The sequence below is a fragment of the Poromitra crassiceps genome, assembly GCF_964638095.1.
Source record: "Poromitra crassiceps genome assembly, chromosome: 8".
Classification (NCBI taxonomy): domain Eukaryota; kingdom Metazoa; phylum Chordata; class Actinopteri; order Beryciformes; family Melamphaidae; genus Poromitra; species Poromitra crassiceps.
Window position 1 is genome coordinate 45,361,354 of NC_139629.1, and position 12,500 is coordinate 45,373,853.

Consider the following 12,500-nt stretch of genomic DNA (forward strand, 5'->3'; position numbering starts at 1 on the left):
AAGGTGTGACACATAGGGTGTAACTGTCTGTCTTCCCCTTCAAGGTGTGACACATAGGGTGTAACTCTGTCTTCCCCTTCAAGGTGTGGCACATAGGGTGTAACTGTCTGTGTTCCCCTTCAAGGTGTGACACATAGGGTGTAACTGTCTGTGTTCCCCTTCAAGGTGTGACACATAGGGTGTAACTGTCTGTGTTCCCCTTCAAGGTGTGGCACATAGGGCGTAACTGCTTGTGTTCCCCTTCAAGGTGTGGCACATAGGGTGTAACTGTCTGTCTTCCCCTTCAAGGTGTGACACATAGGGTGTAAGACTGTCTGTGTTCCCCTTCAAGGTGTGACACATAGGGTGTAACTGTCTGTGTTTCCCTTCAAGGTGTGACACATACAGTAGGGCGTAACTGTCTTAGACTTAGACTAAACTTTAAGCAAATAATACTGAAATTCTCTCGTTCCAGCTTCTAATATTTTCTGATGTCTTCTATGACAGTAAGCTGATTATCTTTGTGGTTGTGGACTGTTGGTCAGGACAAAAGAAGACATTAAGGATATCATCTTAAGCTTTGGGGAAAACGTGATTTTCCACCATTTTGTGGCATTTTATAGACCAAACAACTAACCGATTCGTTGAGAAAATAATCGACAGATTAATCAATAATGAAAATAATCGTTAGTTGCAGCCCAAATATGAACCTATATCTTTATCTCCCTGGTGCAAAGACATTTTGTGATTTTTTTGCTTTTACAATATCACAGAAATATAGTGTACTCGTGTATATAGCTACTGTATAGTATGTATACCTGTATGCAGTGAGAGTGATGCCGGTTCTACCCCCCCTTTCTGCTGTTCCAGGTGCGTCCGAATCAAAGATGCTGCCCCACTGTTCCCTGCTGCTGCTGCTCTGCCTGGCGCGTCTGTCCCTTCCCTCCTCAGCTCTGCCCTTTGAGCAGAGGGCCTTCTGGGACTTTGCCATGGACAGCATGGACAGCATGGACAGCGGCGGGATGACGACGACGATGATGAGGGACCAAGAGGACGGCTCGGGCATGGAAGAGCTGCCCCCGCCCGAAGTGCCCATGTGCCCCTTCGGCTGCCACTGTCAGCTGCGAGTGGTCCAGTGTTCTGACCTAGGTCAGTGAGAGAGAGAGAGAGAGAGAGAGAGAGAGAGTGTGTGAGAGAGAGAGAGAGAGAGAGAGAGAGTGTGTGAGAGAGAGAGAGAGAGAGAGAGAGTGTGTGAGAGAGAGAGAGAGAGAGAGAGAGAGTGTGTGTGAGAGAGAGGTCTGTGTTGCATTATTATTACTTTTTAGTATGTGTTACAGTGTGTTACAGTGTGTTACAGTGTGTTACAGTGTGTTACAGTGTGTTACAGTGTGTTACCGTGTGCATGTCAGCAGATTCATGATGTGAGAGGAAAGTAATCGAGTCGGCTGTATTATTTGATGGAGCGAGCCTGAGCTGAGCCCTGCGTGACTCTCACAGGCCAGAGAGGGAAGGGCTCCGTGGTGCATTATCCCAGAGAGGGATTTCTCCTGGGGATAACGTCGGGTTTATTTTGACAAGGGGAGGCATCTCTTCGAGGGGATTTTGTGTTCTTGACTTTGTGTTTAGATGGGTGGGAGAGGCAGAGAGATGTTTAGATGGGCGCGAGAGGCAGAGAGATGTTTAGATGGGGGTGGGAGAGGGAGAGGCAGAGAGATGGGGATGAGGGGAAGAACCCGGGGGAGGTGGAGAAAGAGGAGAGAAAGAGCTGACCTGGAGGAAGGGGGGAGAGAGAGAGAGAGAGAGAGAGAGAGAGAGAACATGAGAGAGAGAGAGAGAGAACATGAGAGAGATGGCAAGGGATTAAGAAAGGGATGGAGAGTAATGGAGGACGGAAAAGAGGGACACACGCCAACGGGATGGGAGGGCCCCGGAGGGGATGAGAAGTTTGTAATTTCCTGGCTGTCTTTAAAGAGCTGTTTGGTGTTGTTCTTGGGACGTGCGCAGGATGTCTAAGGGGAACCCAGACGAGGAGGGGAGGACGGAGGGAAGAATGAGTTAGACCGAAGGGACTGAGAGATGGAGGGGTGGATTTAGACTAGAGGAATGGAGAGAGAGAGTTTGAGAAGATGGATGAAAGCTGTGTTTGTTTATGTGTATATATCTAGATTCCAAATATTAATATTGTTATGAATTCCATTGAAGCTGGAGGGCCAAAAAAATCAAAATGAGAAAATCAAGGCCTGTTTAACTCTCTCTTTGCAGATGACAGTTTTGTACGATGGCTAGCAGCCTTTTATCCATTCTGTAGTCACAAATTTTCAAATCTTTGAACACCGTTAGCACAACATCTGTCTGTACGGGCTATACCATTAACAGAATTATTAAATTTGGAAACAGGTCTGTATATTTTGAAAATTTGCGTTGGTGTTTAGTTTACCGTGTGTGATTTTGAGCATAAAATTAACTGTTTGGCCAATTGTGTGTTGTAGGTTAGCTGGTGTGCGAACGAAGAGTTTAGAAAAGGTGTTATAAGTATTAAAAAATGCTTGCTAGCAATCGTACAAAACTACTATCTATTATCGAACAGCTACTACTACTACTACTATTATCATGTACGCGTGTTTTCCACATGCATGTAATTGTGCACACATGCATACCAGTGTGCACACATAAACAAGAGAATGAAAGAAATTCAGAAGCTGAACCAACAATCATTTAAAATATTGCTCTTTCTTAAAGGAACACTCCGCCCATTTTCAACCAGCTTTGTATCATTAGAACATCAGTAGTATATCAGAAAACTGTAAACTGTTTTGAAGTCTGTCATTTAATTTGACAGTTATTGAATGTTAAAGTGACATCACTGGTCCACACTTTAACACTCAATAACTGTCAAATTAAATGACAGACTTCAAAACCGTTTACAGTTTTCTGATATACTACTGATGTTCTAATGATACAAAGCTGGTTGAAAATAGGCGGAGTGTTCCTTTAACATGTTGTGTACCAAAATATAAATCATCTATAAATATGACTTTTTTACGATGTTTGTTTTGCACAGTCTTTAATTTGTCTTTATTATGTCTCAGTCACGTTTATTTGAAAATCAGTGTACCGGTATGCAGTGAGTGTATAGAGCATGCTGGAGTGAGTCTATAGGCCCACAGGAGCTGCATTCAGTCGTATTTATAGAACTATAGATTCCTCATTTTATATCAGCTATAACTTTAATAAGCTGTCTGTGTTTGGATATAATGGTTTTGTCGAATCATCATTTTACAAGCTCTGTCTATATTTCCTGTCCGGGACTCTTCTACAGCGGGTAAATGTGGAAGCGTATAATTTGCGAGATGTCTGGTGCTTATTTGGAACAGATGGATTCTGGCTGTGGTGTCTGTGTGCATCCCGGGACGGTGTCGAGTGTTTGTGTTGAGGGGCGCTGGGGCTTTAATGGGGGTGCTGGTTTTGTCAGGCGGTGGTGAAAACTCTGAGTTTTGCGGGACAGACGGGCGAAGCGGCGCGGTTTGGGGTTTTAGGGATTTAAGGGGTTTCTGGTTGAGGGGGTTCAGATCTCGATCAGGGTTTTGGCGAGTGAGTTTTGTCAGGTTTGTTTATTCGGGGTGTGTGTGTGCCTCTTGAGCTCGACATAGGCATACAAATGTTAAGGTTTGCAGCTGCCAGGACGCATCTCAAAAGCTGCAAGTGTTGGACGAGAAAGTAAATATTTCTCCCCACCTGAATCCACCTGGGTATATAGGCGCATTGCTCTCCTTGCAGTAGCAATAACGCTTTGCATTTGAGAAAGGTAATTCATGCGTAGGATCTACATTAAATTATACAATGGAGACGGAAAATTAATCTTTCACCCACTTTCAAAAATATGTCTCTATATATATGTTCTATGAAAGGAAAGAAATCTTGCAGTTTTATGTGTTGGACGAGGCCACTTCAGCTACTGTACCAGGAGGACTGTAGTCTGTTAGGAACAGAGTGGAAATATTTGGAAGAAAAAGTCAGATAGAGCTTTCCAGGGCTTATGCTCTTACATGGTGACATGGAGGGTGGGGCACGCACAGACACAGTGCAGCCAAAGCCATAGGTTCTAAACTTAACTCCAGATAGACAGCGCTGGGTAGAGTCTGGGTCAGATGTGGTCGGTGGGGTGGCAGACTGGATCCCAGTGGCACAGCTGGCACTCGACACTGCGCCAGGAGGACGACGGGTTGAATGACGGTTGCGGGCGGCACCAGATGAGGCCGGTCCTCCTAGTAGGGATTCACTTTTGCCCCTCTGGTCTGTCTGCGCCCATCGACCGCATCTTCTACACGTCACGGCCTCTGTGATGTGGTCTTCTTAATGATCGGGGGGTTGTTCAGTTGGTGAGCGTGCTGCTGAATCACTCTTTTTCCAGTGGCACCTCTGGACCCTGAATGAAGTAACACAGGTGTATACTTAAAGATGTCCATTTGGCTTTTAACCCTTTCTCCGCCTTCGATCACAATCAATTCAATAGGATCGGCGGTTGATGTATTCCTCACAGCGCTCGGCTCGCACAGATTCGACACGGCGTGTAGTGTTTATTGCTTCTTTGCCGCTTGTTAGCAGGTGTCTCTGTCACAGAGAAGCCTCAATTAAAACACCCGTGTTCCAATGGCTACTTCACCACTCACACATTAACACACTTCTGTCTGTGTGTGTGTGTGTGTGTGTGTGTGTGTGTGTGTGTGTGTGTGTGTGTGTGTGTGTGTGTGTGTGTGTGTGTGTGTGTGTGTGTGTCAGGGGTGTCAGGGTTGTGCCCAAGTCTTTTTTTTTTATGTGACGTGTGATTTCAAGTCACATCCCTTGGGAATGGAAACCAGATGGAAAACATCTGGTGCCCCCATCTGGTGTGAGGGAATTGGCATTTTGTGTGTGTGTGTGTGTGTGTGTGTGTGTGTGTGTGTGTGTGTGTGTGTGTGTGTGTGTGCGCACACACGCGCCCCCGTGTCAGTGACTCACCAGTAATGTAGGCTACTGTATATGGGCCTGCTTGGACTTCTGTGTTTGACCTCCATGGTTGTGTCTATGACAGCCTATACTTCTAAAATCACAGACGAGGAACCCAAGGGTGCTCATTTGAACATTGTGTGGGACCGCGTGATTGGTTTGATTTCTGGGTCTGATGGAGGTTGTTAGAATACACAGCAGCCATTTATTTTCCTTCGTCTAGGTCTGACGGAGACGTCCTAAGAATGTCCCCGTTGAAAGCAAACTGGTTTTTAGGGTGTCGGTTCGACGACCTGAACAACCCAGTTTGTTGATGTCTCTCTGTGTCTTTTCCATTGGTCTCCAGGTCTGACCGAGGTTCCGAAGAACATCCCTTCGGACACCAAGTTCCTGGATCTGCAGAACAACCGCATCACCGAGCTGAAGGAGAACGACTTCAAAGGCCTAACTAACCTCTACGTAAGAGACACGCCGCTCTGGTACCATTCACATGTCCCTCTCGGCCATTGGCTCGGCGACTGTGTGTGACTAACTCGGCTCAGCTCGGCACGGCTCAGCTTGTCTTGGCTCGAGTAGTGTGAAACATCATTATGCCTCGACATTTCCTGAGGGTTTGAGAGCCGGTTTCTTTCGTTTCTTTCTTTCTCCCTCTCTGCCATCCTTCTCTCTGAGAGGTTTGATTGTATGAGATGTTGTGCCTAAAGCCAAAGGGGAATATTCACGCGCACATCCCGGCCTCTCTCACCGGAAAGCCTCTGCTCACTCCTGACCTGCGTTCAAGAGCGCCGACCAAGAGCAACATTGAGACTAGCAGGCGAGGAAACTCCCCACATGACATTACACAATAAACATCCCTATTAGAGCCTAGTTTACCTCAGCCTCCGTCTGTCTCCGTCTGTCAACCAGGTGGCAGTGGAGAGTCTGTCTGCTCGGTGATGGACTGCTGTGAAGTGTTACTGGATCTCTTTAATTCAGTCAGACACTCAAGAGTAGGGATGTCACGATACTAGAATTTCTACTTCGATACCCAGGAAAATAGCGATACTCGATACCATTTTCGATACCACGGGAAGGGGGGGATGATGACACATCAAGAAGCATAAAAATAAAGTTAGACAGATGGACGGACAGACTCACACTTCTCCATAATCTAGGCCTGATCAAATTTAGACAGCAGATTAGCCCTGCTCTAGCCATCACAACACATTTAGCTTGTTGAAGCAACAGATACCCAATGATAGGGAGGGAAAAATCTGTGATTTTTCATTTAAAGAAAGCACTGATGGTATCGAAACTGTTGCAAATGAGTATTGTATCCATTTAAAATTTGTAGTATTGATAGTTATCGATACTATCGGTACCTGTTGCAAATGTCGATTACAATTTTCAGTATTGATACTTTTCGATACTTTTGACAACCCTACTCAAGAGAGACATGACACACACACACGCACACACACACACACACTTATGTTGATTGTGTTTATGGCTAGACTCCGCCTTTCAGCTTTTCCCCAATGTCTCCTTGGGGATTAATAAAGTAGCAATAAAGTAGCTACCTACCTTTCTCTTTTTAGCTGCGACCAGCAGCTCAGCTCTGTCGGTCGCTCTGTCCACAAAAATGTCCCCACTCTTTTTGCCATATAAGGCTGACATTTGGGATGGAGGTCAAGTGTGTGTGTGTGTGTGTGTGTGTGTGCGTGTGTGTGTGTGTGTGTGTGTGTGTGTGTGTGTGTGTGTGTGTAAAGGTGTGTGTTTGTGTTCATGCCAATTGGCTAAATGGGGGCATTGGGGGGGTTTCCAAAATGTAGGGTGGGTCCTGCCCTTGCCATCCCGCATTTTGGAAATGTGTGGTGGGGTGTGTGTGTGTGTGTGTGTGTGTGTGTGTGTGTGTGTGTGTGTGTGTGTGTGTGTGTGTGTGTGTGTGTGAGAATGCATGCACGTAGTACTGTACGTGGTTGCAGCTTCAAGCTTGTTTCACTCTCTCTCTCTGACAATGCTGATGTTGCTTTTTATACAGATCGAATAAAGTGAAGAGGGTGTTAATTATTATCTCTGTCTCCATCTGATTACCCCCCCCCCCCCCCTCCTTCCCCAGGCCCTGTCTCTGGTGAACAACAAGATCTCCAAAGTCCACCCCAGAGCATTCAGCCCTCTGAAGCACATGCAGAAGCTCTACTTCTCCAGGAATCTCCTGACCAGCGTGCCCAAGAACCTGCCGTCCTCTCTGATCGAGCTGAGGATCCACGAGAACCGCATCAAGAAGGTGGCGGAGGGAACCTTCTCGGGACTGGGCAGCATGAACTGCATAGGTCAGAGAATGAAAATGTCAACGACTCCAGCAGCTCTGGGCTATATATTCTGCGCTGCTCACCGCACTGCCTTCACCGCACTGCCTTCACCGCACTGCCTTCACCACTACCACTGAATTGTATAAATTAAAAGGACTGCCGTTTTGACATGCCACAAATATTCCGTCTGTCTTACAGAGATGGGAGGAAACCCCATCCAGAACAGTGGTTTTGAGCCTGGAGCCTTCAAGGGACTGAAGCTCAGCTATCTGCGTATATCTGAGGCCAAACTGACTGGGGTGCCCAAAGGTAATATATCTGAGGCGCAAACTGACAGGGGTGCCCACAGGTAACAATGCGTGTGTCTGGCTAACATCTAAACACGTCTAGAGTCGTCCCATTATTATCTTTAGACAGCTGTCATTTAAAGAGCCACTTTCAACGGGGGCATGTGAGGGGGAAGCAGGCAGGAGACAAAGGATAAAGCAGGAATGGGGGAAGCTGTGAGACTAGATTCAGATCTCAGCCTAGAAGCGGAGCCGTCCAGGTCGTTATTGATGGTGTCTGTCTTCCAGATCTGCCAGACAGTCTCCATGAGCTCCATCTGGACCACAACCAGATCCAGGCTGTGGAACTGGAGGACCTGAAGCGCTACAAGCATCTGTACAGGTACCTCACACACAGCTCCACCCCATATAGGCTACAGCTGAGTTCACTCTGAGGGCGTGGCTTGCATGGGGGGAGGGGGGGGGGGGTATTTTGTTGGGGGGGATGTGGTTATTAATGAATACCCATTCCCAGTCAGCAGTGCCCCTTAGGGGAAATAATATGAACTACACGATGGCACCAAAAAGTAGCAGAGTACTACAGCAGTCACTCCCCATCTTCTGAAGGAGGCTGAGAACTCTGTCATTTCCTCCATGCTGAATCATATCCCCTCCTTTCTTTACTCGCTCTATTTTCTCCTATAAAAATCTCTCTCTCTCATTTGAGCTCATGTGATCATCCCACGGTTACAGGATAGGCTATTGTCAGGCCGCTAATGATGAGGGAATTTTCACTCAAAACTCTGCTAAAAGTAAAATGCACGATGCAGCCTCCTCTGCCCCCCCCCCCTGTTTAACGTGTCCCCACCCCCTCTCTCTGGTTGCCAGGTTGGGCCTGGGCTACAACCACATCCGTAACTTAGAGAACGGCAGTCTGTCCTTCCTGCCCAGACTGAGAGAGCTGCATCTGGAGAACAACCGCCTCACTCGTGTCCCCAAAGGCCTGCCAGAGATGAAATATCTACAGGTGAGAGTGTGTTTTCAGAGATGTGTTTTACTTACCTGACGCTCCCAGACCGGGGTGGTACTTGTGAAAACAATACCGCCCCCATCTGGCAGCGTCAGGTTAGTGTTTTATAGTGGTTCTCAACGGGGGGTCCCGGGGCCACCAGGGGTCGTTGAGGGGGATCCAGGTGGTCCGCAGCAAACTGAAAATAATTTTGATCCTACTTTGACTGTTATCTCTCTACCTAGCCTGTAAATTTCATGTACATTCAATGTAAACTCTTATTTAACTCCGACTGTAAATTCATGTAAATCCACTGCCTATTTAACGTCTATTTAACTCAGTCTGTAAATCTCATGTAAATTCAACGTAAATTCATATTTATCATCCACAGAACACTTCACCACTCATGTACATATTGTATATATTTACTCGATTTGATTGCACTTGCAACTTTGTGATTGTCTTTAGTTATCTTCCTACTTCTTATCTCTGTATATTGATGTGACCGCTACGCTGCATACAGACACTAAGACAAATTCCTCGTATGTAAATTGCATACTGTGGCAATAAAAGTGATTCTGATTCTAACTGTACAATACAGAAAGTCATGGAATTCTGGAGCAAATCATATCTAACAATAAAAAATATTCTCAGATTTGGGTGCGAGAGACAACATTTCATCGAATGGAGGTCTGTGGCGCTGCCAGACGGGGGCGGTGTCTTATGAAAACAATAGCGCCCCCATCTGGCAGCGTCAGGTTAGTCTGTGGCTATAATGTGGATTAAATTAGGGGACCTCAATATTAAAAAGGTTGTAAATCACTGTTTTTACAGGATGCAAGGCAGAGATTTGAAAAGATACGCTGTGTTTTGACACACCCTTTACTCTGCCCCGCTCCCGTCCTCTAGGTGGTGTACCTCCATTCCAACAGCATCAGCCAGGTGGGAGTGGACGACTTCTGTCCCCGGGGCTTTGGGATGAAGAGGACGTTCTATAACGGCATTAGCCTGTTCGCTAACCCCGTCAACTACTGGGAGGTGCAGCCGGCCGCCTTCCGCTGTGTCAGCGACCGCCTGGCCATCCAGTTCGGCAACTACAAGAAGTAGAGGCGGAGACGGAGAGAGGGAGGGCAAAGAAAAGTGGATGAGAAGGATGGAGATAATTTAAATAATATAAGAGGACTGATGCAGGGAAGGAAGTTACATTTTGAGGGAGTTTATTATTATAACTGAGTAGACTTAATTTGAATTTGTATTTTGTATTTTTTTTTTGGAGGGAGGAAGAGCGACGGACGAGAGAACATTGATACAATACAATGGGGAGTGCAAAATACCATGACGCAGAACTTGAAGGGGGCTGAAAGCAATGTTGTTGTTGCAGTATGCTTCATCTGACTTTTCACATTTTACAGTTTAAAGTTGAGAGTTATTTGAAAGTGATGAGCAGAGGAGACTTATCTGAAAGTCATGTTTTCCCCAAGCCAAAATAGACAGATGAAACAAAATAAGTATTAAGAACTTGTGAAGCATTTCATTTCATTCCATTTTGTTGTTTGTTTTTTACATGATAGTTCTTATTGTGATAGTAGTCATTTTTGTTTCATTATCATTTTGGTGAAGATTACAGGTAAACAAATCGAAAAGCAATTCATTATAGATTTTTGTATAGATTAAAAAAAACAAGGTGCTGTGTATATGACTTTCTGTGTGTGCTGATTTAGGAGACTTATTGGACTGTCCCTGTTTCGCTGGTCTGAAGCCATTTGGGGTTCAATTCTGTGATCAAAGTGTACTGTATGAACTTAATAAACTATCAGTCACAGAGTTGGGGCTATACTTTCATCGCAAATAATAAAGTCAAAACTTCAAGTTCACCAACATGTTTTGTGGATCATGTGACGTCCCCTCACAGTCTCCTGGCCCTCTCATGCAGGAGCCTGGTGTTGCACTCTGGGCTTAAGAAGACCTTCAGACCATTCAGTCTCTCTCCCTCCTCACCGTTAGCTAGCGTGTGTTGTCTAGTTATTTCTTCTTAGTTTTATTTATTTTTTATTTATTTTTATAATACAACCCGGTTCAAGGAAGTAACAAAAGAGGGAGTCATACACCAAACTAAAAGTTAAAACAACCATTTATTAACTAAAACTAAGGGAAAGTAACTAGACAACACAAACAACATTGTTAAACAAAAGAACAGAACAAAAGGTGAATAGACCCTTCTCACGGGGGCCATTTTGTGTCAAAAAGGCAGGGTAAACACAGGTGCAAGCAAAACACTAATGAGGGTTTCCAACTTCCATGATTGGAAGTTGGAAACCCTCATTAGTGTTTTCGCTTGCACCTGTGTTTATGCTGCCTTTTCGACACAAAATGGCCCCTGTGAAAAGGGTCTATTGTGAGGAGGGAGAGAGAATGAATGGTCTGAAGGTCTTCTTAAGCCCAGTGAGTGAGTGCACTGGGCCCAGGTGCACCCAATCAGCCTAACGTTCCTGCAAGACAGCCAGGGCCAGGAGAGCGGGAGGGTCATCACACTACATGGATACTCTAATCATCAAGAAGGCACATGCACTTATACATTGCTTATAGAGCAAATCATGTACATCTTTTCTCACTGTCCTGAGGAAAGTGAACTTCCAACCTGTCTGTCTATCCTGTGCCTTTACTAAGTACTCTGCAGTGTGTGTGTGTGTGTGTTTTTGTGTGTGTGTGTGTGTGTGTGTGTGTGTGTGTGTGTGTGTGTGTGTGTGTGTGTGTGTGTGTCATCATTTAGTAAAGTATCCCTTGAGAGGACACTGAGGTAGAGGGGTCTTGCCCCAGATAGAGAAAACACACAATAGTCCCCTTTGCCTTGAGACGTGAAAGGCAGTTACTTCACATAATATGGGCTGCAACAATGATGCATTGTTTTGCACAGCTTCATCTGCTTTGGGGGTCATGGGGGGAGGGGTTAGCCTGTTTACATTGGGTAGGCCTACAGTATATGGTGCTATCTTAGCCATACATATTCTGTTTGTGTTTATGTAATCTGACAAGCTATTGCTGCATGTGCATAAAGATATTTTAGCCTGCTGCATCAAGCCAAACTGATGCCTTTGGATGTTGTATAAGAAATAAAGAAGAAATTCAACAATGGAAAAATGAATTGATGAGTGAATGGATGGTATGCTATATAATTAAGCAGATACATTATAGGCTATTATAAAAGGGGGGTAGGCTATAATAGCCTATTTGACATTATAGAGTTTAATAGTTCTGATGTAACATTGTATTCTATATTAAGTTTTATAGTAGGATTATACAGCTGCTTTTCAGGGATCAAGCTTTGTACATTTTCAATTTGGCCGCTCAGTGCGTCACCGCGGTGCGCCTCGAGTCGTGTGTGTGAATACAGCCGCTGAGGCGGAGCGCAGCAGCAGTGCACTTGCTTGTGTTGACATTAAGATATGCGGCGATGCTCTTGCGTGTGAGGGTCTGCAGCGGTCTTAACAGCAGCAGCTACAGAGGGCTTTGCGCTCGGATGAGATTAGGAGGAGGAGGAGGAGGAGCGCTCAGGAGCAGAAGAACGCTATCTTTTGGAAGCATCGCATCTATTTCTGACAGCGGCCCCGTCGATTCTCCTGGAAGCCGGGGACTGGATTTGAAATGTCGCAGGGGATCTGCTGGTGAGTCGGCTGGTGGTGCAGCAGCGCATCACTGGACCCGAGAATATAGACTGACAATAATGAGAAACTGCATTTGAGGCATGCGTTTGGGAAACTTGCTAGCCCAGCGATGCCGTCGAATAAATGTGATTGAACACATTTTCGCAGTAGCATAATGCATTATTGCCTACAGGCCTAACGACAGATGTTATTACTAGGCTAATCAGCTGGCTCAGGCTAACCATGAAGCAGTTTATGTGCTAGCTATGTTATCCAGGTTATCTAATTGTTGCGTTCAGCCTTGTTTTACTCACTTCAGCAGCAGCTC

General features: G+C 45.6%; 1 protein-coding gene across 1 annotated transcript in view; it reads left to right on the forward strand.

Moving 5' to 3' along the window:
* bgnb (biglycan b) overlaps positions 1-10,371 on the forward strand; it is a 26,818-nt gene extending 16,447 nt beyond the window's left edge. Inside the window, exons 2-8 of the mRNA XM_083641503.1 lie at positions 850-1,128; positions 5,312-5,424; positions 7,064-7,277; positions 7,455-7,565; positions 7,832-7,925; positions 8,411-8,549; positions 9,441-10,371. Of these exons, the coding sequence (XP_083497629.1) occupies positions 867-1,128; positions 5,312-5,424; positions 7,064-7,277; positions 7,455-7,565; positions 7,832-7,925; positions 8,411-8,549; positions 9,441-9,638 (1,131 nt within the window). The 5' untranslated portion in view covers positions 850-866 and the 3' untranslated portion in view covers positions 9,639-10,371. The remainder of the gene's footprint in view (positions 1-849; positions 1,129-5,311; positions 5,425-7,063; positions 7,278-7,454; positions 7,566-7,831; positions 7,926-8,410; positions 8,550-9,440) is intronic.
* Positions 10,372-12,500: the final 2,129 nt, after the last annotated feature.